At 41.4% G+C, this 27,830-nt stretch overlaps 1 protein-coding gene across 1 annotated transcript in view; it reads right to left on the bottom strand.

The window, feature by feature from the left end:
* The window catches only part of LOC128686994 (putative neural-cadherin 2), a 919,537-nt gene that overhangs the window by 81,531 nt on the left and 810,176 nt on the right, over positions 1-27,830 (bottom strand). The window contains exons 5-9 of the mRNA XM_070082349.1: positions 25,569-25,733; positions 19,214-19,351; positions 8,284-8,461; positions 2,694-2,927; positions 1,260-1,423 (exon numbers count right to left, since the gene is read on the bottom strand). Of these exons, the coding sequence (XP_069938450.1) occupies positions 1,260-1,423; positions 2,694-2,927; positions 8,284-8,461; positions 19,214-19,351; positions 25,569-25,733 (879 nt within the window). The remainder of the gene's footprint in view (positions 1-1,259; positions 1,424-2,693; positions 2,928-8,283; positions 8,462-19,213; positions 19,352-25,568; positions 25,734-27,830) is intronic.

The raw sequence follows: 27,830 nt of genomic DNA, 5'->3' as shown, positions 1-27,830 counted from the left end.
GTGTGGTGGAGAACTGAGCAGGTGGGTGAGTCTGGAGTGGTGGTAGTGGTGTGGTGGAGAACTGAGCGGGTGGGTCAGTCTGGAGTGGTGGTAGTGGTGTGGTGGAGAAATGAGCAGGTGGGTGAGTCTGGAGTGGTGGTAGTGGTGTGGTGGAGAACTGAGCGGGTGGGTCAGTCTGGAGTGGTGGTAGTGGTGTGGTGGAGAAATGAGCAGGTGGGTGAGTCTGGAGTGGTGGTAGTGGTGTGGTGGAGAACTGAGCGGGTGGGTCAGTCTGGAGTGATGGTAGTGGTGTGGTGGAGAACTGAGCAGGTGGGTCAGTCTGGAGTGGTGGTAGTGGTGTGGTGGAGAACTGAGCAGGTGGGTCAGTCTGGAGTGGTGGTAGTGGTGTGGTGGAGAACTGAGCAGGTGGGTCAGTCTGGAGTGGTGGTAGTGGTGTGGTGGAGAACTGAACAGGTGGGTCAGTCTGGAGTGATGGTAGTGGTGTGGTGGAGAACTGAGCAGGTGGGTGAGTCTGGAGTGGTGGTAGTGGTGTGGTGGAGAACTGAGCGGGTGGGTCAGTCTGGAGTGGTGGTAGTGGTGTGGTGGAGAAATGAGCAGGTGGGTGAGTCTGGAGTGGTGGTAGTGGTGTGGTGGAGAACTGAGCGGGTGGGTCAGTCTGGAGTGATGGTAGTGGTGTGGTGGAGAACTGAGCAGGTGGGTCAGTCTGGAGTGGTGGTAGTGGTGTGGTGGAGAACTGAGCAGGTGGGTCAGTCTGGAGTGGTGGTAGTGGTGTGGTGGAGAACTGAGCAGGTGGGTCAGTCTGGAGTGGTGGTAGTGGTGTGGTGGAGAACTGAGCAGGTGGGTCAGTCTGGAGTGGTGGTAGTGGTGTGGTGGAGAACTGAGCAGGTGGGTCAGTCTGGAGTGGTGGTAGTGGTGTGGTGGAGAACTGAGCAGGTGGGTCAGTCTGGAGTGATGGTAGTGGTGTGGTGGAGAACTGAGCAGGTGGGTCAGTCTGGAGTGGTGGTAGTGGTGTGGTGGAGAACTGAGCGGGTGGGTCAGTCTGGAGTGATGGTAGTGGTGTGGTGGAGAACTGAACAGGTGGGTCAGTCTGGAGTGGTGGTAGTGGTGTGGTGGAGAACTGAGCAGGTGGGTCAGTCTGGAGTGATGGTGGTGGTGTGGAGAACTGAACAGGTGGGTTAGTGTGGAGTGGTGGTAGTGGTGTGGTGGTGAACTGAGCAAGTGGGTCAGGCTGGAGTGGTGGTGTGGTGGTGTGAACTGACCCGGAAGGAGAAGTTGTTGGAGACATCGTTATCAACGACGGTGAGGGTGGCCAGCACATTGTCGGGAGTGAGACTCTCACACACGTCCAACGTCCACTCAGGACGCGAGAACCTCGGAGGTACGTCGTTGACGTCCCCAACCTCCACTACCACCGTCCCTGTACCTGGAAATGAAGGTGACGTCAAGTGTGACACGTGGCACTCTCCTGGTGTCACACAATTTGACACTGTGCCTTAAAGAAGTGCTAAGAGGGTTCATGAAACCCTTTGAGGAAACGTGAAATATACGACTCATTGATGGAAAAACAAATTTGCAACAATAGGACATTTTACTGGAAATGCTTTTGTCCTGGTACCTTGGTCACTTCAAATATACATATGGGTAGAAAGACATGAGCTTATACAGTCAGAGCAGCACCTGAGTGACAGTGAGGTTGGGTGATTTACGATCGTTTTGTCGTTTGACGATTGTATTTGGTAGTGGAAGGGACGATGCTTATTCGGCTCTCTGTAGTAATGTAATGGCAATACTTTAAGTTCCTACTCTGTTGTATTACAGTATTAGTTATTGCAATCAGAGAGGATTCTAAACATCGGCGTCTCCTGAGATCTGGTTCTATGAAGATCATCTGTGCACAGGTCCAAGGCATCAGAAGTCCCTCCGTGTTTCTGTAGATAACACATACATTATTCGTGTCGTCTCTGTAACATGCATTTTTGTGTTCACTTATCCTTATGGCCAAGCTTCTACCTGTCTACCCAATGTATTTCTTTTTACAACAGCCACATGTAATTGTGTAGACTCCTGTAGTGGAAACTGGTTGGCGAGTAATGTATCTCTGTCTAGTGAGTTCCTCGATGGCTGTCGACGCCGCAGTTGACAAACGAATGTTGTTCCTAATCAGTGCATGTGATATATTAATGGCTACATTGCTTCAAGGGATGACCACATATCTCTTGTCGGCTTGTTTCCTGTGTGCCGTGTTGAGGAGGGCTTCTGCCCTTCGTCTGCAGTCATGTACGAAGAATGCAGTGAACTGAAGTCGCACAAATGTCTCAAGAATATAGGTGCATTCTTCCTGGAGGAAGATGGGGCTTGAGATACGTTAAGCTTAGGATCACTACCCCTCCTTTACCTGCAGTGGTGACGATGGCGTTAATGTTCTCGGCTAGGTTTCTTGCTGTTACTGGTCTCGTGGGCTTCGATACTGCTGCTGTGATGATGCCCTGTGATGAGTCCCTTGTTGATATTTGGGTTATGGCAATCATGGCTCCTGGTAACTGTATCTAAGAGTCTTTGTCTCTTTCGGATGCATGTGGTTAATTTTAACCCCAGGTTCATTGTACACTGACGGTATACCTACCACTTCAATCGGTTTCTCAAGAGAAGGAACGTGCCTGCATCGTTTCACACAATTACAGAGGTATACTCACCTTTGAGTCCTCCTCCGTCAGTAGCCACCACCTGGATGGTGTAGCGCTGGGTCTTCTCACGGTCGAGGCAGCAGAGCGCCGTGGTGATGAGACCCAGCTGACTGTCGATACTGAAGATAGCGCTCCCACTCGACTCGTCAACGGCATTCTTCTCCAGCGAGTAGGTGACCTGAGCGTTGTCAGCCTCTAGTGGGTCATCATGGTCCGTGGCCTTCACCTGCACTACTGAAGCACCTGCAGTTCGTCATGAATAAGTTATGAAAGAGATTCTTTACTCACAAGCACTCACAATTAATAGCTAATTTCATGCACATGTCAATACAGTACGTTTAGCACTTCCCTAATAATATAATAACAATAGCTCGATCGCTACCGCACTCAGCTTACACACTGAGGCCCGGAGTTCGAATCTCCTCCGGTACGGCTGGAAAACATTAGGGCCGTGTTTCCATAAGACACCTACTGTCCCTGTTCACCTGTCAGTTTAAAATGGGTACCTGGGTGTTAGTCGACTGGTGTGGGTCGCATCCTGGGGCAAAACTGACCGAATTTGCCTGAAATGCTCAGCATAATAAGCGACTTTCTATATACTGTAGTAGTATATCATTGATGTCAGCTAGGCCTGTATGCCATGTACATGTACTTGTAAGAAATGAAGATATTATATTATAGACGCATTTCGTTTGCTGCGCGATCCGAGAAAAGTTTGCTTATATTTTTCACCTTGCTGTTTATAAAAATAATCCGGGTCATCATTCACATATTACTTACAGGATTTTTCCATGAATTCACATGTAAAAAGTATCTATCAACTATTCTCGTCACGTCCGTTCATCCAGTCCTTCGTGTAAGGAGGATGGGAGAGGGGTGGGGGGTCTCAATCCGTCTTAATCCACCCATCCATTCATCACTCTTCACTCCATTCCCAAACAAATGGAGCGGAACAGGTGCATCTGGAGTTACAAGAAAACACTAGACAAATGGGAGAATTTATCAAGCTGTTAAACGCGATATTTATAGCGCAGATTCTAAAGCATTACACTACTTTTTTGTGAGAGCAGTGAAGGGGGGGAGAACACACACACACACACACACACACACACACACACACACACAGTGGAGAAGGCATGAAATAATTGCAAGACGACATGAAGAGACCATGAAGATGTTCATAGAAATGACTACCGGAATTCAGTCACTGAAAGTAAACAATTACTGTATGAACATTGGGAAAGGTAAAAGACAGCCACTGACAGATTATAGATTGGAGTCACAGATCATGCACACTTCCCCCCCCCCAAAAAAAAGGAGAAGGATCATGGAGTGAGTAAATTACCCAGCGATAAGACAATTGTGTCCTGGTCAAATGTGTCCCGGTCCTTGGCGTCCCTGGACATTTTCGTCCCTCTTTTTTTCGTCCGAGACATTTGTGTCCCAGTATCGCCGAGGGAGGGGCATATATAAATACAATAGTGCCAGCGTCACATGAGCCCTTGTTAATCTTGAGAACAGCCTTCAGAATCTCGGCAAAGAATCATTCACGTCGCTGCTAAGGTTTAGCATGTTGCATTAACAACCACTTATACTGTGCATATATGCGAGTTTTCTCCACTTTATTATCTTCAGTAAAGGCTATTTCTTGCTGGCACCATGGAAACGCTATGAGGCTAATCGTTATCAGTGCAGAGTTTAATGTGAATGCTGCATTACTCCTTAATCCACCTTAATGATTCAATGTCTTTTCACTGGACATGTGACACTATACGTAATATTAAACTACGTCAAAACTGCAAAATATACTCGTAGTTGTTACACAATAAATCAGAACGCAAATATTAGGTAAAGTTACACTTCAACAACCCTTCAAATGATTCTCAAAAAAATGTTGAAGGTAAATATCTAATTGCAGTGTTATTGCAATTACAACAACTGTTAGCACGTGTTAATAACTCGATATAGTTCTAAGAGTATTGTCTAAATCGAAAGTGATAATCTAGAAATATTACCAATTTGGGAAGCCTATCATCAGTTGACTGTACTTCACAAGTTTGTAAAAATGATAGAATTACCGACAGAATGTTATGTAAATGGACACAGATGCAACTAATGGGACATTTTACTGTGGCTACATTTCGGTTTGTCAAGCCGTGACAGTCGTGTCACAACCTGATAAAGCTCCTGGAGAGTGAAACGTTACCACAATAAAATATCACATTAGATGCATCTATGTCCATCTGCCCCACAAGTTGGTGAATATACGCAGGAAACACTGCCTTATTTAGCCTATAGACACTGAGCTAAGTTGCACTGTCTAACAAACTAATGAGACTTATTAAAGGCAACACATATACACTGCCTATCTTGTAATGCTACGTGGATAACTAAACAATAATAACATACCACTCTATGGTATCGAGCCTCAATGTAAAATATTACTACTAGAAATACACAGAATATATTAATTTAACCTTCCTGCGATGCTTTGAAAATCAATCGATTAGCAATGAATAAGTCATTGTATACATTTCTTACCAAATCAGGAGATACCCAGGTTATCCAGGTGTGTGGACAAGTGTACCAAACTGACATATCTAATTTCCCATGTGCATTGTTGTGTTAAGAGTGAAGCTTAGCCACACTATATTTTTCAACCTAATGAAGTCTGTATGAAGCTTCACATCCGAGCTCGAGGGGCCCTGGAGAAGACTAACATCATTTGAGTGTAAAACAGTGGTCTTGAAACTGGCAGATGGAGTTAATTACATACGCTCATCAGTATAAATTTGCGTAGCATAACGTCCAATATGGCTGATAAGTGTAAAGTCAAGTGACTAGAGTCGAGTGTTTGTATAACCTCAGTACACATGCCAGACCCACCAGAGAGTATGCAGCACCTTCCAGAATCCCACACCTGATCATACATATCAAGGAACTAGAAAAATCCTCGAGGCCTGTTGATAGGCCGGGCAGCGGGGGGCGTTGACCCTAGAAACATCCTCCAGGTATACTCCAGGTATTATAACAAGACTGATCACAGAGTTGAAATGGGGTTACCTACAAAAAGAAGCTAAAAGATCTGAAAATTATCTCTGATTACTCAAAGGAAGAGATTTTGGTTTGCAAGAGCTAATAATAACCGATATAAGAGGAAAACTCTCTGGTGGGGAAAAGTTACAGTCACATGGAACAAGACTTACCTTAATAATCATTTTATTCAATTAAAAATATTCTCCAGAATGAATAAAAAATCATATATATATATATATATATATATATATATATATATATATATATATATATATATATATATATATATATATATATATATATATATATATATATATAATTGACCAGTTTTACATATTCGGCACGATACATACATATATATATATATATATATATATATATATATATATATATATATATATATATATATATATATATTTCACTGTGTTTGTTTAGTATTAAATTATTGTAAACAAATTTAAAAGATATATAGTTGGGTTAGGCTAAAATAAATTGTTCTTGTTATAATAAGGTTAGGTAAGTTTTCTATATATATATATATATATATATATATAATTTTAAATATATATATATATATATATATATATATATATGTCGTGCCGAATGGGCAGAAATTGCGATCTTGGCTTAAATAGCAACGCTCATCTTGCCATATAGGACAAGTGAAAATTTGTGTATGCAATAATTTCGCCAAAATCATTCTGAACCTAATGAAAAAAAATATATTTCACTGTGTTTGTTTAGTATTAAATTATTGTAAACAAATCTAAAATATATTTAGTTGGGTTAAGCTAAAATAAATTGTTCTTGTTATAATAAGGTTAGGTAAGTTTTCTAAGTTCCTTTTGGTGCAAAATTAAAAATTTTTACATTAATATTAATCAAAAAAATATATCTTTAAACATATAAGAGAAAATTTTAGAAAGGATTTAATTTTAAATAAGTTCTTGCTAATTGACCAGTTTTACATATTCGGCACGACATATATATATATATATATATATATATATATATATATATATATATATATATATATATATATATATATATATATATATATATATATATATATATATATATATATATATATATATTAAGAAGGTTTCTGACAAAGTACCGCACAAGGTACTGGAACGAAAGCTAGAGAAACAGGGAGAGATGACAGAGAAGGCACTACAAAACATCAAGGAATACTTAACAGAAAGGACACAATGAATCATTATCTGAAAAGAAGTGTCGGGATGGGCTCATGGGACGAGTGGATTTCCACAAGGATCAGTACTAGAACCTGTACTATTTCCTGTATATATGTACGACATGACGGAAAGATAATGTCAGAGGTATCTTTGTTCGCAGATGATGTGAAACTAATGAAGAGAATACAAACATGTGAAGACCAGGAGACTTCAACTGGATCTGGACAGGCTACAGGTCTCGTCTGACAAATGGCTACTAACGTTTAACCCAAGAATGTGCAAACTTACAAAGATTAGGGATGGGCAAAGAAGACTACAGGTGGAGTGCAGGCTAGGGGGAGAGAAAAAAAAATTCAAATCTCACTCAAAGAGGACCTCGGGGCGAACAATTTGCCGAGAATATCACCTGAGGCGCACATAAATTGCTACGGTAAACGCTCGACTGGCAAATCTAAGATTAACTTTGAGGAACATAAGTAAATTGTTCACGACACTGTATATGACATAAGTCGGGCCCATACTAGATTATGCAGCATCATTATGGAGCCACATCTTATCAAGCATATCAAGAAACTGAAGAAAGTGCAGAGGTTTGCAACGAGACTAGTTCCGGAGCTAAGGGTTGTTTGTGTGCTATGAAGAGAGATTAATGAGGCTAAATCTGATGACATTAGATGAAAGAACTAAGGGCGATATGATAACAACATACAAATGAGAAAAATTGACAGGATACACAGGGACACATTGTTAGAGAGATGGGAAACAGAAACATGGGCGTACAGCTGAAAACTGAAAGCGCGGATGAGTCACACCATTGTGGTGGTTAGGAAGTGGAATGGCCTGGACACTGGAGTGGTAGAGGCAAGATCCATACACAGTTTTGAGGAAGTGGAAGTGTGATAAGGCTCTCGTAGTCAGGAGACTGGGAACGCAGTAGCGCCCAGCGAAGGAGGAGGGCCAGGCACTAAGACACGACCTCTGCAACCACATGCACTGTAGGTGAATACTTATAGATGAATGCACGAAAACATCTCATTTTATTTATCAATCTCTCCTCTCCTTCCTCTCTCTCTCTCTCTCTCTCTCTCTCTCTCTCTCTCTCTCTCTCTCTCTCTCTCTCTCTCTCTCTCTCTCTCTCTCTCTCTCTCTCTCTCTCTCTGTCTATCTATATATCTATCTATCTATCTCATGGGGGATGGGATGGCGGCATCGGTGTGGGTGGGAGTGGGGGTGTCGGTGTGTGTATGGGTGAGATATGTTGTGGGCGTGTCCTCTGAGGCGTTAGAAGCGGTGGTGTGAGCGGCTCACGGATGACGTACCTTTGGACGTGCCTTCGGAGAAGGTGGTTGTGTGGGTGGGGAACGTACCTTTGGGCGTGTCCTCGGAGACGGTAGTTGTGGTGGTGTGGGAGGGAAAGTAAGGGGCGTTGTCGTTGATGTCCTTGAGGTTGACACGTACGTCGGTGTGCGCCTCCAGTTCTCCGTCCGACGCCGTCACTCGCAGTCGCCACTGAGCACGCCCGTGAGGAGGGTCACGATCCAGCGGCTGGGGAGAGGGAAAGTAAACAAGTGAAAAGAGAAACAAGTAAGTAACCCTAGTGGGTAGAAAGTCTGGGTGATCTAACGTAGACTTCTGAAAGACAAAATACATCTCTGTCTGTTACGAGATTCGGTCGATTAAGGGATGGAGGATCGAGTTTCCAGCACTGTTGCATTGAAAAAAACACGGTTTTTCGCTATTTTAATTAACTAATACATTACTAATACATTCCTTCCTTGAGGAAACTTAAGGCACACGGAATAGGAGGAGAAGTTTTTTCCTGGGTAGAGGCATGGCTGACAAATAGACAACAGAGAGTTTGCATAAATGGGGAAAAATCAGAATGGGGGCACGTCACAAGCGGTGTTCCTCAGGGGTCAGTGTTGGGCCCGTTGTTATTCACAATTTACATAAACGACATAGATGAGGGAATAAATAGCGACATAAGACGGGCAGAAAGCAGCAACTTCACTCTGGCTGTACCCTTCTCCAGAACATCACTCCATCTGAGATCATACATACCCAGGATGACTAGAGTATGGAACACATTCGTACAGCATAATGATGTCAACGAGATAAAGTCAGTTGATCAAATGAAAATGCTGGCCCACAGATGGCTCCAACTTCATCCTGTTTCCTACTTGTATGTCTCATAACAATAAAAATGCTTTCAAATGAGCTGATGTAGGTAACAGCTCTTAGCTTGCCAATAAAGTTAGGAATCCTTAACCTGTAAATAGCTGTCAATAAAGCTAGGGATCCTTTAACCTTGTCAAACCCTGTGTAAAAAAAAAAAAAAAAAATAAAAAAGTAGCAAATTTGCTGATGACACTAAAATAGGCCGTCCAATTTATTCTAATGAGGACACTAGAGCACTCCAGGATGATTTGAATAGACTGATGCAGTGGTCGGAGAAGTGGCAGATGCAGTTTAATATTGACAAATGCAAAGTTCTAAATGTTGGACAGTTAAATAACCATGCCACATATAAACTAAATAATGTTGATCTTAATACTACTGATTGCGAAAAGGATTTAGGAGTTCTGGTTAGCAGTAATCTAAAACCAAGACAACAGTGCATTAGTGTTCGCAATAAAGCTAACAGAATTCTTGGCTTCATATCTAGAAGTATAAATAATAGAAGTCCTCAGGTTGTTCTTCAACTCTATATATCCTTGGTTAGGCCTCATTTAGACTATGCTGCTCAGTTCTGGTCACCGTATTACAGAATGGATATAAATGCTCTGGAAAACATACAGAGGAGGATGACAAAGATGATCCCATGTATCAGAAATCTTCTCTATGAGGATAGACTGAGGGCCCTGAATCTGCACTCTCTCGAAAGGCGTAGAATTAGGGGGGATATGATCGAGGTGTATAAATGGAAAACAGGAATAAATAAAGGGGCTGTAAATAGCGTGCTGAAAATTTCCAGCCAAGACAGGACTCTCAGCAGTGGTTTCAAGTTGGAAAAATTCAGATTCAGGAAGAATATAGGAAAGCACTGGTTTGGTAATAGAGTTGTGGATGAGTGGAACAAACTCCCGAGTACAGTTATTCAGGGTGAAACGTTTTGTAGTTTTAAAAATAGGTTAGATAAATACATGAGTGGGTGTGGGTGGGTGTGAGTTGGACCTGACTAGCTTGTGCTGCTGGGTCCGGTGCAGTGCTCCATCCTTGAGTGGAGATGACCAGACTGGGTGGGTCTTTGAGCTAATCCGGGGGGGGACATTGGTCTAATCCGGGGGGGATATGGACCTGCTCCCCATGGGTAAGTAGGCCTGTTGCAGTGTTCCTTCTTTCTTATGATCTTAAAAGCGGCTTGAGAAGTCATCAGGTGATCACGTTATCTGGAAAGATTCGGAGATGAATTTCTTTCCATACATCTCAATGAACCACACAACGATACTCAGAAATCAATGTAAATCATTTTTGAAGACCTACCCAGTGAATTACAATGTTTAGAAAAAAAATCAGCGAGATACTTGCTGCCTCCTTCAAATCGGTGCATAATAGCACACATAAACATTATTCATTCACACAGCGACCAGAAAAAAAAATTACCTATCATTCACTGCCTCCCAAGAATCAACAGTCACTCAACCCGCAACCCCATAGAAATCGACCAGCTATATACACTAAAAAAAAATGGACAAACTCAACCCCATCCCCCCAGATAGCCAATTAAATATTTACTCCCAAGTATCACTGTATAAATCTTATGCAAATCCGACAAGTAGATGAATAACAAATGTGCAACACATATGCAATAAGTGTTGCAAATGCGTCTTATGCATCCATTAGTCACATTCTCCGATGAATCTTCTAATCACGCACGGCGCCCCGAGAACGAGCCAGTTATCACCCTCTCAAAAACTACCAAATTAAAAACTGTCTCCCTGAAAATAATCAATCTCTAACCAATAATAATCCACTTCCGCCCTGCCCTACCAAACCAGCCAACTCCAGAGTCAAGTGCATCCCAGACATCACTAACCAGTCTCCCTTCCTTCTATATATAGCCATCATTCGCACTTTCCAAGAATGATCAATCAAGTGCTCCTTCCCAAAAATAACTAGTCAATCAGACATCCTTTGCCAAGAAGCAGACCAATCGTAAGTAGAGGCAATTGAAAGGCACAAACAAGACAGTCAACCTATCGTGTCAGAAAAATGAAGCTCATATGAGTTCCCTCAGCGAGAACAAATACTTAGTAATGTTAGGAGGAGAATAAAGCTTGCTCTCTCTCTCTCTCTCTCTCTCTCTCTCTCTCTCTCTCTCTCTCTCTCTCTCTCTCTCTCTCTCTCTCTCTCTCTCTCTCTCTTTCTCTCTCTCTCTCTTTCTCTCTCCACAACCCACACATAGCTCAGGAAAGGGAAAAGGGAAACAATCATTGAAGGGAAACATGAGTGCATAGCAGAGGCGGTAAAAAGGGAGAGTGATGTCAAAAGTGTTGGCTGAATAGTTGGTAATTATTGTGTGTTTGTGTAATCACCAGTATGTTGTTGCAGGGGTCGATTCACAGCTCCTGGCCCCGCCTCTTCATTTTATATATATATATATATATATATATATATATATATATATATATATATATATATATATATATATATATATATATATATATATATATATATATATATATATATATTATATATATATATATATATATATATATATATATATATATATATATATATATATATATATATATATATATATATATATATATTTATATTTATTTATATATAAATGAGTACAAACACACACACTCTAATTTATTGTGGGTATGTACTCATCTAATCTCACCTAATTGTGGTAGCAGGGGGCGAGTCATAGCTCCTGGCCCCGCCGCTTCACTGGTTGCTACTAGGTCCACTCTCTCCCTACTCCATAAACTTTATCGTACCTCTTCTTTAAGCTATGTATGGATCCTGCCTCCACTACATCACTCTCCAGACTATTCCACTTCCTGACAACTGTATGACTGAAGAAATTATTCTTAACATCGCTGTGACTCATCTGAATCTTCAACTTCCAATTGTGACCCCTTGTTGTTGTGTCCCATCTCTGAAATATCCTCTCAATATCCAACTTGTCAGTATCCCTCCTGTCTTCCAGAGTTGTCAGGTCGATTTCCCTTAACCTCTCTTTCTAGGACATACCTCTTAGCTCTGGGACTAGTCTTGTTGCAAACATTTTCACTTTCTTTAATTTCTTGACGTGCTTGTCCAGGTGTGGGTTCCAAACTGGTGCTCCATAATCCAATATAAGCCTGACGTACACGGTGTACAGAATCCTCATTGAGGTGTCAGAACGCTATGTGTTAGTGTGTGTGTGTACTCACTTAATTGTGGTTGCAGGGGTCGAGACTCAGCTCCTGGCCCCGCCTCTTCACTGATCGCTACTAGGTCCTCTCCCTCTCTGCTTCCTGAGCTTTGTCATACCTCTTCTTAAAACTATGTATGGTTCCTGCCTCCACTACTTCACTTGCTAGGCTATTCCACTTCCTGACGACTCTATGACTGAAGAAATATTTCCTAACGTCCCTGTGACTCGTCTGAGTCTTCAGCTTCCAACTGTGACCCCTTGTTTCTGTGTCCCCTCTCTGGAACATCCTGTCTCTGTCCACCTTGTGTGTGTGTGTGTGTGTGTGTGTGTGTGTGTGATACTTTTCTAAGGAGGGACACAAAGGCAAATAGGCACATAAACAGATGCACACACACAGACGCACAGAGATTGTCACACAGGCGAACACTACAGTAAATTATTAAAAGACATGCTGTGAGAATGGACACAGACGAGAGTGTAAAATAACCTCCCACAGAGCCATCAGAGAGGGAAATAGCCGAGAAAACGGGATCAGAGAGTGGTAGACTCGCTTAGAGGTCGTTTGAAGTCTACAGCAGAATCGCTGGATGCTCGTTAGTGCAAAAGGACCTCCACAGCCATGCCATCATATTTAGGAAATGGTGAAGAGAGATGTGTGTGTGTCCCGCCGTGCCTTAAAATTCCGAAGCAGTGCTCTATTCACTGTAGGATTTCCTCTATTTGAGAATATGTGTGTGTGTGTGGTTAAGAAAACTGTCAGGCACAGAAATGCTACAAGGAAGAAAAATATTATGTGTGGCTTGAGGGATAAAGAGAGCTGCTACCCACGTCAATACAAGAGTCAGCTGGTGGTAATTACCAGCAACATGAGGGAAGGAAAGAGTTGAGCCAGTAAAATGACGCATTTAGTAAGTGTATCAGTGAGTGCGTATACCCAAAACAAACATAAAGTGTCTAGCGCGTGCACATGCACACAACACATGAAGTAGCAGTGCCATCGTTGCTGATATGCGCAACAGGCTCACTGTGTCTGGAGAATGCGTATAACCAACGCATCCAGTAAGAGTAGCCAACCAGGGTAAATACACACCACGTGACAAGTTAGTCTCTTTTAACTACCACCAACACCAATCCTGTGGGTGGTAGTTAAAAGATTACGGAAGCATATAATGTGACTTGACGGAATGATACCAGTATGCTCGACAGGAGAGTATACACACATCTTGCCCAGTATGCATTACCATCAAGTGATTTTAAACAGACTTTCCTAAAAAAAAGGCGAAAAAATGTAAATTCCAGAGAGAGAAAGAGAGGTCTTGAAGTTACGAGGTAAGAATTACCCAGCAAGAAGTGTGTAGGAGCGGAAACCCTTATATTTTTACTCACTAGAGGTGTCCAAAAGCTCAGGATCCTCCACCGGGCTTTCATCCATCTCATTTTTACCTTCCATTACTCGCTCTTTTACCCCTGAGTTTTACCAGGCAATAATGGACTCTAAAACCAATCAAAAAATATACCATAAAAGAAAGGAATTGGCATTTTCACCGGCTAAATTGTTCTTCGGGTCACCGCATTTACAAGAATAACTTAAAGGGAGAATATGGAAAGTTAGAATCTTTAAGGCTAACAGAGAGAAGGCTCCCAGCGGAGTGGGCTGCAGCAAGATGGATGGAAAAATATGAGGCACTTCTCTGCACGGTGCTTTAAAGGGAAGATAGGTGCCTGGGAATGTGTCCCTAGTCCTGAGGGGGTTCTTGGGGATGTGCTGAGTACTGAGAACTGCTGAGGGATAGCCACCTTCGTGGGAATGTCTTCAGAGTCCAGGGAAGATGCAAGGGAAGAGCCAGGTTCCTGGAATATGTGCTGAGTCCTGGGAGCTGCTAGGAACGAAACTGTTTATTGTACACCCGCAACTCATACTGCGAGCCGCAGCACAAGAAAAACAAATACTAGAGGTCACAGTGGGTCTTTATCCGACCTTTTCTAAATAATACATTCACCTCATTGATTAGAGTTACATTATTTTGTCGTTAGTTATCTAGTAGTCGTAACATTTGAATATGCTCTCAAGATTATAGATATAATGTTAAAGAAGACATTGGTTTATATCATGGGCTACAGTACCACGTAATGATTACTTTATTTACCTGACTTACAAGGCAGATGCAGTCTCAAGATTTCCAATATATTACGATTATCAATGAAATGACTGTGTATTTCCCGGGGATTTCAGACCGATGATTCCCAGTTACACTGTCTCTTTAGTTATGAATCTCTTCGCTGTTAACTTTCTAAAACAGATGTCTTCTTTTCAATTAGTCCTTAATAATTATTGTGAGAGTACATTTAAAGTACCCGGGTAATGATGGATTTTTTTATTAACGTCGTTTGATACAAAGACAGAGCAGAGCGAGGCTTTTATTTAGATAACGTTTAGCTCAATGGTTAGTTTTTTCAAGTTTTAATAAAAGCACTTCTTTGAACGTCACGTTGTGCATTAAAGACTTTCCCCGTTATTAGTGTGTTTATATTATCCTATCTGTCTTGCATTTTTCCTCCCAACCATCGTTTGATGCACCGCAATGTGCTGATACTTTTTTTACTCGGCATTTGAATCCTTTCAGGATGACTAGAGTTGTTTTAACCACTGGCATTTTGCCCAGGATATGACTCCCAACTTGACTGGAAGGAGGAGAGGCTCAGGGAAGGAGGTAGGACGGAACGGGAGGTAAGGAAGTAGTGGAGTGAGAGACGCTGATAAAGTGGTATAATGGCTGGTGTTGTGTCGGGCTGTGAAGTGAAAATGTTGCGCCTGATGCCTGCAATATTCTCAGTGGAGATGAACGCGGGTTATTGCCAAGGATGATGAGTTGAAGGGAAGTGAAAAGAAGGAAAAAATGAAAGTCCTTTAAGGAAATGAATGGGAGGTGTGTTGAGAAAAACTTCCGAGGTGTAAGAATTCCCGGGGCATTGTTGCCGAAAGATATTTTATAAATAATGACACAAAGAAAGAAGTGAAGAGGAAAACAAAGCGATGTTGAAAAGACAAGGATGTCGGGAGATTTTTTTTCATCTTTTTTTTTTTTGTAAGCAGTTTTGAAATTTGAAGAGCACTTTGACCAGGAAGATCACTAGGCACTCTTACCTTGAGATTACCTCGAGTCGATTTAGGTCACCGCCCCCGCAACCCGGTTGCAGACCAGGCCTCTCGATTGCTGGCCTGATCGATCTGGCTGTTTGTTGGTGATAACCGCATATAGTCCAATGGATGCACTATAGCCTAGCTGAACTGGAAATTACTTGAAGAACTCACCAGGTTTCCTCATGAAGACAGCTATGGGTTTGTTGGTATTTCCCATTCTGCATGAAGGGACTGTATAAAGTCTTGATCTTCTTACACCTATTGAGTTTTCTCTTAGTGTACTCGTCACGCCACTGCTTTTCACTGTAGGTATTTTTCACCACCTGTCAAGCCATTTGCTTTCGCATGGAGTGATTCCAAAGTGCAAACTTGGGACCAATGCCTCCAGGTGTAAATTAAGATGCTTTCTCGCCTTCGTTCCAAACAGTATAGTTCAAGGGACTTCAAGCAATCCATGTTGTTCAGATGCTTGACTGAATTTATACGAGCAGTAAAGGTTCTCTGCACTTTTTCCAGTTCTGTCATTAGTGTATAATGTATAGCTAGATTCCAGCTTAGAGAGAGAACCAGTGACTTGAAAAGCATAATCACTGGCTCGGCATCTCCTGTTTTGAATGCTGTAGCTATGAAACTTATCCTTTTCCTTGAAGTTGCAATAATAACATTGTTGATCCCTGAGTGTATGATTTGGCATATTGAACTTCTGCTCAACTGAATTATTAACGTTTGTTTTGCACTCCATTTCAATCTATAATTTTTCAGTTTTACATCAGTGGAGAAACAAGTTTGTCTTCGTTGAACATCATATTGTTCTCAGCGGCCCAATGGAAGACTTGGTTTTTATCAGTTTGAAGGTTTGCTGTGTCCTTAGTGGATATCACCCTCACATGGGTTTTAGTATCGTCTACGAAGCATGATTCGGTTCTATGATTTATGCCCCTGTCTATGTTGGATCCAAGAATGAGAAAGAGAAGTGAGGCAAGTACTGTGTTTTGAGGAACAGTACTTTTCATGGCTGCCACCGATTTCACTCAGTTTACTATCACTTTTTGGGATCTATTAGGAAGTCATATATCCATTTGCCCACTTTTCCCTGTGCCTCTACCAGGCCTCCCTGGCAGATGTATCCTCATAGGGCCTAAACCTAAAGAACCTCCATCAACCTTCCGTCTACCTTGGAGACAGCCACAGAGGCGAGCAGGCAAGGTCAGTTGTTCCCTGGACAGGAGATAAGACCAGTGGCAGGGTGGCTGAACGCTGGACGAGTCTCGGCTTAGTCCAGAAAATGCTAGTAATAACGCTTTGTAAGTCTCGATACTATCCACTGGGAGAGGTTATAGCCCCATGAATGGTGTAATGTCGTCTTTTTAATTGGGCTCCCTAGTGCTCTCCCCACTGAGTAAACACATCTTGATGTGTTCTGACTGGAGCTTAACACGAGATTGGCCTCAGGGTATTTTCAAAATTAGGCTTGTCCGGCCTTATTCCTGGGCACCTTCATTAAGGGTAGCTGGCAAGGGTAAGAGTAACTTGGTTATTCTCAATGTGACAGAATGTCAAGCAGTTTAGCTTTCATAATTCTCAATAATGATCTGAGATCTAGTAAATCAACTTGGCCTGCTCGCATCTTGCAGTGGACATTAGCGAGCCAGCAGGTAGTTCTTGGAAATTTCCTTTAGATAGAAAAGCCCCTCTTACATCACGGCAGAGAGGGGAACAATGGTTACACTGTTCCTCCTTGAAGACTCACTCCCTCAGTCACACAGGCACTGCCTAGGAAAGTCTTAAGCTCTCTCTCAAACTTTATACTTGATTGAGGGAACAAAGTGGGTGCCCGCTATTATGTAGGATTCTGCATTGTTGTAAAATAAAAAAAGTGTGTGTATATAGTTTAATATAAGCTTATTGAAAATGCTCCATAAATCTTAGTGAACGGGGATTGTTCTGAAAACGGACGTGTCTAAGACATGGCCAGTTGAGAGAGTTATGTGACGTAGCATCACTAGTTTGACCGTGTCGTGGTAGTAGTTGTGGGAACAAGGTGTTATGGAGTGTATGAGAATGGCCCTGGTATGTATGTGGGGTCTGTTTAAGATTTGGAGAGTACAGAAATAATAGTTTATTTTTTTTTGCCTGCAGTTTAAGGCGGGAAGAAGGGTGAGGTTATTGAGACTCACAGTAACAGTTAAAATAAATTTCACTCTCACCCACTGTTGTGGATATTTCAAAAGGCCTACTTTTGAGTACCTGGTAAAGGTATATTGGTGTTTTTTTAATGTAATGGTGTTGTGTGTTGTATATTCATAGGTTACTGTTAACATAGTATTGTATTTTTGTATATGTTAGTTTTTTCTTTCCTTTCTAGTACTCAATCCCAGGTGTATTAGGGATATTTACCACCTTTTAATAGCTCTTTTTTGTTAGGTTACAAGTGTGGCCCTAGAGTGGTATATGTTTATATTTAGCATATGCCACTAGACAAGGATTTAGTTAACCCCAAAGCGCCAGCATAAATGCGTAGCACCCGCACAGATGTGACAGTGAAACACATCGCTACAGAAGTAGGCAGTATCAACACATCAGTACATGAGTGGGCAGTATCAACACATCATTACTGGAGTGGGCATTATCAACATATCAGTAAAAGAGTGGAAAGTATCAATACATCAGTACATGAGTGGGCAGTATCAACACATCAGTACGGGAGTCGGAAGTATCAACACATCAGTACAGGAGTGGGCAGTATTAACACATCAGTACAGGAGTGGGCCGTATCAAAGTGATGCTACATACATCACCAGTGTCCTGAGTTGCCTTTCACTTTTTCTTTGGCGGCCGAGCTTCTGGGCTTCAAACATTATACAGAGATGGTAACATATTGCTGTGCATCGAGGTCTCTCTACACAAGATCTATGTAAAGGAAAAGTTTCATTTGGTAAAACATGAGGACCAGTGAATTAATGTTCGCTGGAACACCACCCATTTTCCTTTTTTAATCCTCCCAACCACGACCATTCCAGGATTCAGAAACCGAATACCCTCCTCACTCCCATGCTCCAGCAACCACTGGGAAATGTTGCCACAACACTGGTTCAAATAACCAGTGGCAGACACGGTCTCCGCTAGGTCACTGCGATGAATGAAGGCAAGAACCTGCACAGGTTCAACAGTCTTGATCACCGGACTGTCCTCTGAGATCAGGCAGGTAGCTCTCTACATTGCGCCTCTAACTGCTTCTCCATACTTAACTTAGCCCAGCCGGAGCTGGATCATTACATAAGTGGATATGTTGCTCTCCTTGGATACTCGTTCAAGTACCTGACATTAGTAGGGAGGGTGTCCTTCAAGGCACTACCATCATGGCCTTGACCACGCAACATCGAGCCGCTCAAGCGAATAAATAACACATGCACACACATCAGCAATTGTTTTGTCAAAAAGGCAATAAATTCACAACCTAAAACACCAGTCATACAGCCAGGAAACATCCTGCGCAACACTACTCAGGATAAAGGTACTCAGTATTTTTATTGTGAAAACTCTACACTGAGCGAAATATCACAACAAAAGCTTGCTCTTCCCCTGTTTTTTTTCTTCATCAAACTTCATGTTTATTAGTAAGCTCTCTTAATAAGAAGCTCACGGAAAACAGTCTACATTTTTCTCACCCTAAACTGCTGTGACTCACCTTGACTGACTTATCCTTAACTGCTCTGACTCGCCCTTAACTGCTTTGACTCACCCTTAGCTGCCTTTGACTCACCGTTTGCTGTCGTGGACTCACCCTGAGCACTTGTATAGTGCCAGCGGCTGTATCGAGAGCGAAGAAGGATCGGGAGCCGTTATTGAAGATACCGTTGCCCTCGACGCTGTAGGAGAGGCGGCCGTGGACGCCAGCGTCACCGTCCACCGCCCTCACATGCTGATGGTGGAAGACCCACATTGGTGAATGTCAAGCTGCATTCTACTCGTGCTGCTTTCTTCCTCTCTTACTTTTACTACTATTAATCTCTCTCTCTCTTATTCATCCCACAAAAATAATGAAAATTCAGAGACAAATACAGATAGGCACAAACACACACACACACACACACACACACACACACACACACACACACACACACACACACACACACACACACACACACACACACACACACACAAGGAATTACGTCGGTCTTTTTATACATAGGAGCCGGACTTTGAGCTCTTCCCACGCAAGCATAGCTCAGGAAGTGCAGCTTTGTGAGTACCTACACATACACACACACACACACACGCACGAACACACACACACACACACACACACACACACACACACACACACACACACACACACACACACACACACACATACATACACACACCATTGACATAATATCCTCTCCCTCTCCCAGCAACATCAAAGACCAACTTCACACATTAGGAAACTCATATGGCAGCTCCGCCCTTTTTATTTTCTCATTCTGTTCCGTGAAAATTAAAATGTCAAGGAAGCATCGCTCACACACATGCGACCAAATTGCCTGGTGTTTTTTTTCTGAAGCTTAGCGGGGAAAAAAATAACTGCTGTTTACATGGCTATTTTTGAACGCAGGGAGGGGAAGGAGGGGAGGGAAAGGGGAAATAAATGGGTTGTTTTGGTAAACAAGTTTCTCGTCGTGTCATGTATGGCTCTCTCTCTCTCTCTCTCTCTCTCTCTCTCTCTCTCTCTCTCTCTCTCTCTCTCTCTCTCTCTCTCTCTCTCTCGTGACACCTAACACACACACATAATTACGAACTTTACAAGTGTAATTTGTTTTTGCTAAATATACACCATGTCATATGAACGTTAGCAAATATATTTGTACTTGTATATGTATATCTTAACCTATTTTATTAATACTACTTTATATCTGTGTGCCTCTGGATATAAGATCTTTTCATTTAAGTTCAGTACGTTCATGTTACTCTCTGCTTAATGGATAAATATTCTGTATGCTTAGTAAAACTTAAAGCACTTGAACTTCAACTCTGTGACTGTGTTTGTCCTTTGATGTTTGCATCGTAGCTTCTTTGGTGATGGTGTTTTTTTTCTGTTTGTTGATTCACTTCCTCTGGCTACAGGAGAGTCGAATTTCCCCAAGAGTCAGTGTGCTGACTACCATTTTTTCCTCTTTGAGGAAAAGTCGGGCATCCAGAAGTAGATACTCTTATCTGAGTACCGTAGTAGAGTGCATTATAAACGATAGACTATTCAGCATGAGTGGATAGGAAACAAGGGGACATAAGTGGTAGGCAGACACTGATTACCCGTCAAGGGATGTCAGGAAATGCTTGTTAAGTCTCCTGGTAATAAAGTAAGATAAAATCAAAGAGAAAGTCGTGAAAACAATTTACATGTAAATTTTGTATTGTAAATATGGTGTTTCACAATTGGTATGAAGCCAGTAAGTCCCTCAATATTAAGTTTATATGTGGGACCAGGAGCTAACACTAGACCACAAAAAACGCAAATTGGTTAGTAAACACGAAGAGAGAATCGTATATGACAGAAATTGGTGGAATAAGCTTAATGAAGAGCCAAACTAAATGAAGAGATCCGTAAGCAGAAACCATAGCATTCCGGAGGTCAAAAACCAGCAAACGCCACACAATTTTTGAAATTTTGAGGCGGGACCAGGAGCAGTTTCTTGACTCCCAGAGACAACTCGGTGAGTATAACTCGGCATGTACATATGTTTAATTACTTTCAGGCACACATGAGAGGCGAATCAGAGGTGAAGGGATAGGTGACAATTTTTACCAGTGGGGAGAAGCTGCTGTGGATAGGGGCCAGACAAAATAATTACGGCACAATAGCTATCAAGAGGGAAAACACGAAGACAGAATATGTCTTTGAAGGTTTTCCACAGATATAGAAAGATCTTCTTGGACGTGGATGGAACTTTTGAAGAGAAAAATGTATTATAACTTCAAAAGACAACGGGATCCTAAAATTAGACGAAACAGAGGAGGGAAGGATGAAGCACACAAGAAGAGTGAGAACGGAAAGCAAGGAAATCTTGCTCTTTCAACAGCACTTCCATCCAACAGTTCAACTTCACAACATCATGCTCATTCATTATGACTGAAACACTCTTCCCAACTTTTCTTCTTAACTCCACCTCTATTGGCCCTCCATGCTTCCTCAACTTATGTTTACCCTCATCTCTATCCATCATCCTCAATTAATATTTCTCTCACGTGTTTCTAATCCTTTTCTTCCCTTGCCTTGCCAGTTATCTTTCAATACCTACATCACCCTCCCACTTACCCCTCACAACAACACTTTTTCTCCCACGCAATTCGCCTCTTCCCCTCTCTTCCACACAAGCTACCCCTCTATCCGCTGCCCTAACTTATTCTCATCTCTCCTCTCCCCACATAACCCCAACAAGCGACATCCATTTCAACCCAAGTGCCGTTTCACCTTATAATAGAACAAGAGTCCCCAATCTTAAGAGCTCTAGCAACTTTTAAATCATTCCCACTGGAGTAAAATACCTTCCTCCTGCTCCCTTTTCATCCACCATCAGAGTAGCTTGCAACAATGCAGGACCCAGGAACTGCAACAGAAGGCTTGGTACACTAGTGCAGCTGAGACTACATACAAGAGAAGTGAAATATAAGAGTGTGGTACAGGCCATAACTGATATCATAGCTATCACAGAGACAAAACAAAGTAAATATCTTATGCAATAATATCACTATGATACCAAGTACTGAGGAAAGAGTAAGTAGCTCGAGAATTGGCAGTACTAGTAAGAAACCAGAGGAATTTCGAGGAAATAAAAAAGATAAGCAGTGATAACAAATCAAATGAAGAAAAAGGAATTTAAGCCCTTGCAAGGACAGAATGGTCATTGAAAGCTTTGCGTTGATTACCTGTAGGGAAATTAGTCTGAAAATGAGCATGGAAACAGAGTGAAAAGCTACATCCCAGGGAGATGATGTGTTAAGAGAAATCTTGAATACATTCCAGTGGGAAGTGGAATTGAAAAGAACGGCAGGATAATAAATGGAGTACACAGTAAGGTAATGAGAGGCCTAGGGACAATTTATTATCAAAAGAACAAATGCAAAAGATGAAGAGAGCAAATTGTTCAATCATAGTTGAACAGAAGTGAAGGATAAGAAGCACCAGATTCTGGGAATCAATAGAAGAACAGAGGACACAAGTCGCTAGAAAAGTAAGCTAGAGAACCGGAGATTAATTCACAAGAGTGAGAAGAGAATAATAGTAGTAAAAGCAAAGTCAGAACCAAAACTTCAACATGGAGGATGGATCTGGAGGTTATTCCGGGGATCAACGCCCCCGCGGCCCGGTCCATGACCAGGCCTCCCGATGGATCAGGGCCTGATCAACTAGGCTGTTACTGCTGGCCGCACGCAGTCCAACGTACGAGCCACAGCCCGGCTGATCCGGCACTGACTTTAGGTATCTGTCCAGCTCTCTCTTGAAGGCAGCCAGGGGTTTATTGGCAATTCCCCTAATGCTTGATGGGAGGCTGTTGAACAGTTTTGGGCCCCGGACACTTATGGTGTTTTCCCTTAGTGTACCAATGGCGCCCCTACTTTTTATTGGGGGCATTTTGCATCGCCTGCCCAGTCTTTTACTTTCGTAGGGAGTGATTTCTGTGTGCAGATTTGGGACCATTCCTTCCATAGCTACAACAATCACAAGATGAGAGTAAATACCCAGTTGATAATACTTAAGATGGAAAAAGGAGAACTGCCAAGTAACAAGGTGTGTGAGGAACTAAAACCATTTAAAAGAAAGTATTCACCTAATAAACAAAGGTGATACAAAAGCAGAAGAGAGTGGAGACAGGAGACCGGATATAGCCACGTTATAGGATTGAGAAAAGACACTGCTAATTTAATTGAATATATCAAATGCAATGCAATCAAAAGAGGTACTTCCTAGAGTCTTGAGAGAGGGAGCTGAAGCACTGTTGAACCGCTGGAGAAAATGTACAGCAAGTGGATGGAGACGACGTAGTCCGGAAAGCTGGAAAACTGCAAAAGTTTATCTGTTTGTCAAGCAATTAAATAAATTAACGCATAGAAATACAAGCCGATGTCCTCGATGGAGGAGATAATACAAGGAGCGGCGGAACACCTGGTGAGGCTAGAATCATCAGACAACAAGTACATCACTGGTGGCGTAAGTCATCCGAAATACAGTAATGGGGTATGCACGTCTTGCAAACTTAAACACTGCATTCAAGTACCTTAACAAGGTGTCCCGACTTGGATGAGGATGGGTATAGCAGGTTTCGCTCACAAATTTAGGAGTAGGCATGACAGAGCCAACGAGGCCTTGGGACAGCGAGACCATTTATGAGAAGCAGAGAGAGGCGCCTGACCAGGAGACTAGGCCCGACTCCTGCAAGTGAGTACACACACGTGTTCTCACATATTCGTATATCCACGCTCTCATATACGCATGTACATACATGAAACCAGGAGCTAGTACCACAAAAAAATGTGAGTATGGTTGAATAAGCTTATAATGCATATACCAGCATATACAAACACGCACCACGAGACACGGGACTTAGGTTTTCCGCCGTGCTGGGTAGGGGCCGGAGGAAAGAGAATACGTCAGTACAGAATGACAGTGAAGGTTTGTCCCTCTTACCTAAACTAGAGCGGATGTTTTCCTCCTGTCGCTCCTGTCTTTCTTCTCTTCCTCCACCATTTCCTTACCCTCCTTTTTTGCCTTCCTCCTCACCGCCTCCTCTAGCAAGGCTTCACCACAAATATATAAGAGTAATATGAACTGCCTGTCGTTCCCAGATCCTCACTCTCCACGATCTCACATGATTGGTCTGGCAGTAAGACACAGGAGAAGGGAGGGGGAATCAAGAGGGAGGAAGGGAGAAGGAAGGAGAGGAGGGGGAAAGGGAAAAGGAAGGAGGGGAGGCAGGAGGGGTGAGGGCTGGGTAAAAATAACAAGAACAATTATTTGATTACTTTGTGTTGATACAATGTAGAAAAATGACTGGGCTTTTGAGTGACATTTAGAACTGGTCTCTACCGTTCGTAGAGAATTGTTCGTAAAATCATGTCAACAGGATGCTGTCCACAAGACAATGTCTATAGGATACTTACTGTTCATAGGATACTGTCCACAGGATAGTGTATATAAGATGTCATTCATATATTAGCTGTGTCAAAATATAGCACGAGAGAGTTATGGACACAAAGACTGACCATCAAAGGCCGTTGAACGTGTGCTTTTGTGAAGCAAGTTTACTCAGAGTAAAGCGAAGGTTCATTGAATGTCCTGTGTTCCCTGGTTACACCAAGATGATGAGAATGTAGGTAGGTGAGGAACACATTCACATCTCTGACAGATGAGAGTAACATCACTGGGACAGCATTCCTGGTGAGTGAGAGTCACATCACTAGGATAGCATCCTCCTGCAGTATAATAATCTCTCTGCAGTGTGAGTGTAGCAACAATAGTAGTGCAGTAAGCTGCTTGCAGAGGCCAACGCGCAACAGTTGACTGTGTAGAATGCTCCCTGCAACACACTCACTCCACGGGATTACCAACTGTTCCTTTAATTTAAATGTAAATTTACTTACGAGGGCGCATGCCATTTAATAATGCATGTTTGATTTTACAGTTGTTTATGTATACGTACTGTGCCACTTCTGGCCACGTGAGGAGACAGTGTCTCAGAGAAAAGAATGAGAAGTCTTCATGGAGAACAGTATAGCTTTCTTCTCATTTGAGTCTATTTGAGTTCTGTCTTCCACCAACCTCCTTTTTCTTATGATGCTTTAGTACTCTGTGGGGCGCAGCCATATTTGCCACTTCTCACCGGCTTGATATCCATCGGAAGAATATCCAGTTTCTTTTGCTTGAACGTCCAGGTTTCTCAAAAAGAAAGTGGCGATCACCAACGGTCCGATTAAAGAGAGAGAAAGAGAGAGAGACTAGGTTGCAAGTAAAGGACGGAAGCTGAAGCCTCAACCAGACCTTGTTCTGAATGACCTGCAGGAGTTCAGCGCTTCAACGAACTCTAAAATCCTCAAGAACGTCAGTATCTCTAAAAATATCAGAGTTCCTCACCTGAACGCCTAAGGTCGAACTTATTACTAACCTTGAGGATGACCTTGGGTAGGTGTCTGTCGTCCTCTTCAGTGATCTGGGTCTCGTGGAGCGCCCTGGGAAAGAAGGGGGCGTGGTCGTTCTGATCCACCACCCTCACCACCACCCGCGCCTGGCTCCACGCCTCACCTGCACGCGCCTCCACCACCAGCTCATGCTGAAACACACCCACACACACACACACACCACTTGGCTAGATAGCAGTAGCAGTTAGATAATAGTAGACAGATACCAGCAGGAGATACACAGCAGTACAAAACAATTAGATGGAAGCAGGGGACTGGTAAACAGAAGCAAGAGATAGATGCGCTGGATAGTTACACGGATGTAGCAGATAAAAGACGAAGATGGACAGCAGAAGGGAAATGCAAAACAGAAGAGGAAAAAAGTTAAAAGCAGGATAAATTACAAAGGTTCTGAAAGTAACTTTGAAGCAGGAGGAACTACAATACCAGTTTATATTGCCTAAGGAAGAGGAGGAGGAGGAGGAGGAGGACGACGACGACGACGACGACGACGAGAAAGTTGAGGAAAACAGAGAAGACGAGTAAGAGAAGAAAAGGGGGCAAAAAGGACTGCGATGTGCATCAGCTGAAGGCGGCAGGACGAGGGCAAGAAGCTGGTGTTCAGTCGAGGGTGAGGACAGGTGAGTAATGTTTGACTGAGAAAAACAAAGCAATTAACAGTCGTGTAAGAAACACACACCAATTAGTATCTTTTTTTTTTTAAGCCGAATACAAAGTTTGTCTTGAAAGAACAAGATATTTCATTTGCTGGGAAACAAGACCTACATTGTATTTAAGAACAAAACTGAATATTTCGTGAAAGATAAAATATTATTTATTCGGGAAAACAGGACAAAACTGATTTGAGAGGACTAAGAAAACATTACATGAATTTTTATCCCTGTGGCAAAAAATTATCATAAAATCCTCTATTACTGTGTAAAGAAAAGTGTAATATTTATCTCAAAGAAGGAAAGAAAAAATAAATGAAATTTAAATATGGTAAGAAGAGGCAGGAAATGATAGGCAAAAAAAAAAGAAAAAAAAAAAAACATCAAGGCATCATTACCTTGAAGATAAAACCTTAAAAAAGACATTACCTTAAAAAAGGCATTACCTTGAAGGCGTTACCTTGAGGAAGTCATTACCTTGAAGATATTACACTGAAAATATTACCTTGAGGAAGACATTACCTTGAATATATTACACTGAAAATATTACCTTGAGGAAGACATTACCTTGAAGAAACATTATATTGAGGAAAATATTACTTTGAAAAAGATATTACCTTGAAGATATAATCCTGAAGAAGATTTTTTTTAATTATCTAGATAATAATGTTGCAGGTTTATGATAATTATCTTGGTAATTAGCCTGAAAGTAATTACCTTTATGATTACAATAATTATCTTCAAGATCATAATTGGCTTAAAAACCATAAGTAGCTCGAGGGAGGAACTAATTATCTTCAAAAAGTAATTATTTAATATTTGATTATTCAAAATAATAATAATAATAATAATAATAATAATAATAATAATAATATAGAAATTATTTTGTTGAAGATAATCTCAAAGAAACGAATTTTCTTGAAGAATATAATTATTCTTGAAGATGATCTTAAAAACAATAATTATATTGAAATAATTAGCTTAAAGAAGGACACAATTATCTTGAAAATAATTATCTTGAGAAAATAATTTAAAAAAAATTCCATTATCTTGAACATAATTATCTTGATCATAATGATCTTGAAAATAATTATCTTCAGAAAAAATGCAAATTATTAAGATATTAATTATATTGAAGAAAAATAAAAAAGATAATAATTATCCCGAAGAAAATGAAATATTATCGATATAATTAAAGAAACTAAAAATATATCAAGATAATAATTACCTTGAATAAAATAAAACAAATTATCTAAAGAATAATACTCTTGAAGAAAATGAAAAATTATCAACATAACAATTATCTGAAAGACAATGAGGAAATTATCAACATAATAATTATCTTGAAGAAAAAAAATATTATCAGTATAATAGAAGAAAGTAAGAAAATTATCAAGAAAATAATTATCTTGAAGTAACAAAATTATCAAGATAATAATTATCTTGAAGTAAGAAAATTATCTAGATAAAACGATCCTGAAGAAAAGAAAAAAATATTAGTATAATTACCTTGAAGAAAGTAAGAAAATTATCAAGATAATTATCTTGAAGTAAGAAAATTATCAAGATAATAATTAT

The sequence above is a fragment of the Cherax quadricarinatus genome, chromosome 7, assembly GCF_038502225.1.
Source record: "Cherax quadricarinatus isolate ZL_2023a chromosome 7, ASM3850222v1, whole genome shotgun sequence".
NCBI classification, from domain to species: Eukaryota; Metazoa; Arthropoda; class Malacostraca; order Decapoda; family Parastacidae; genus Cherax; species Cherax quadricarinatus.
This window is presented reverse-complemented; position numbering and strand designations above follow the sequence as displayed.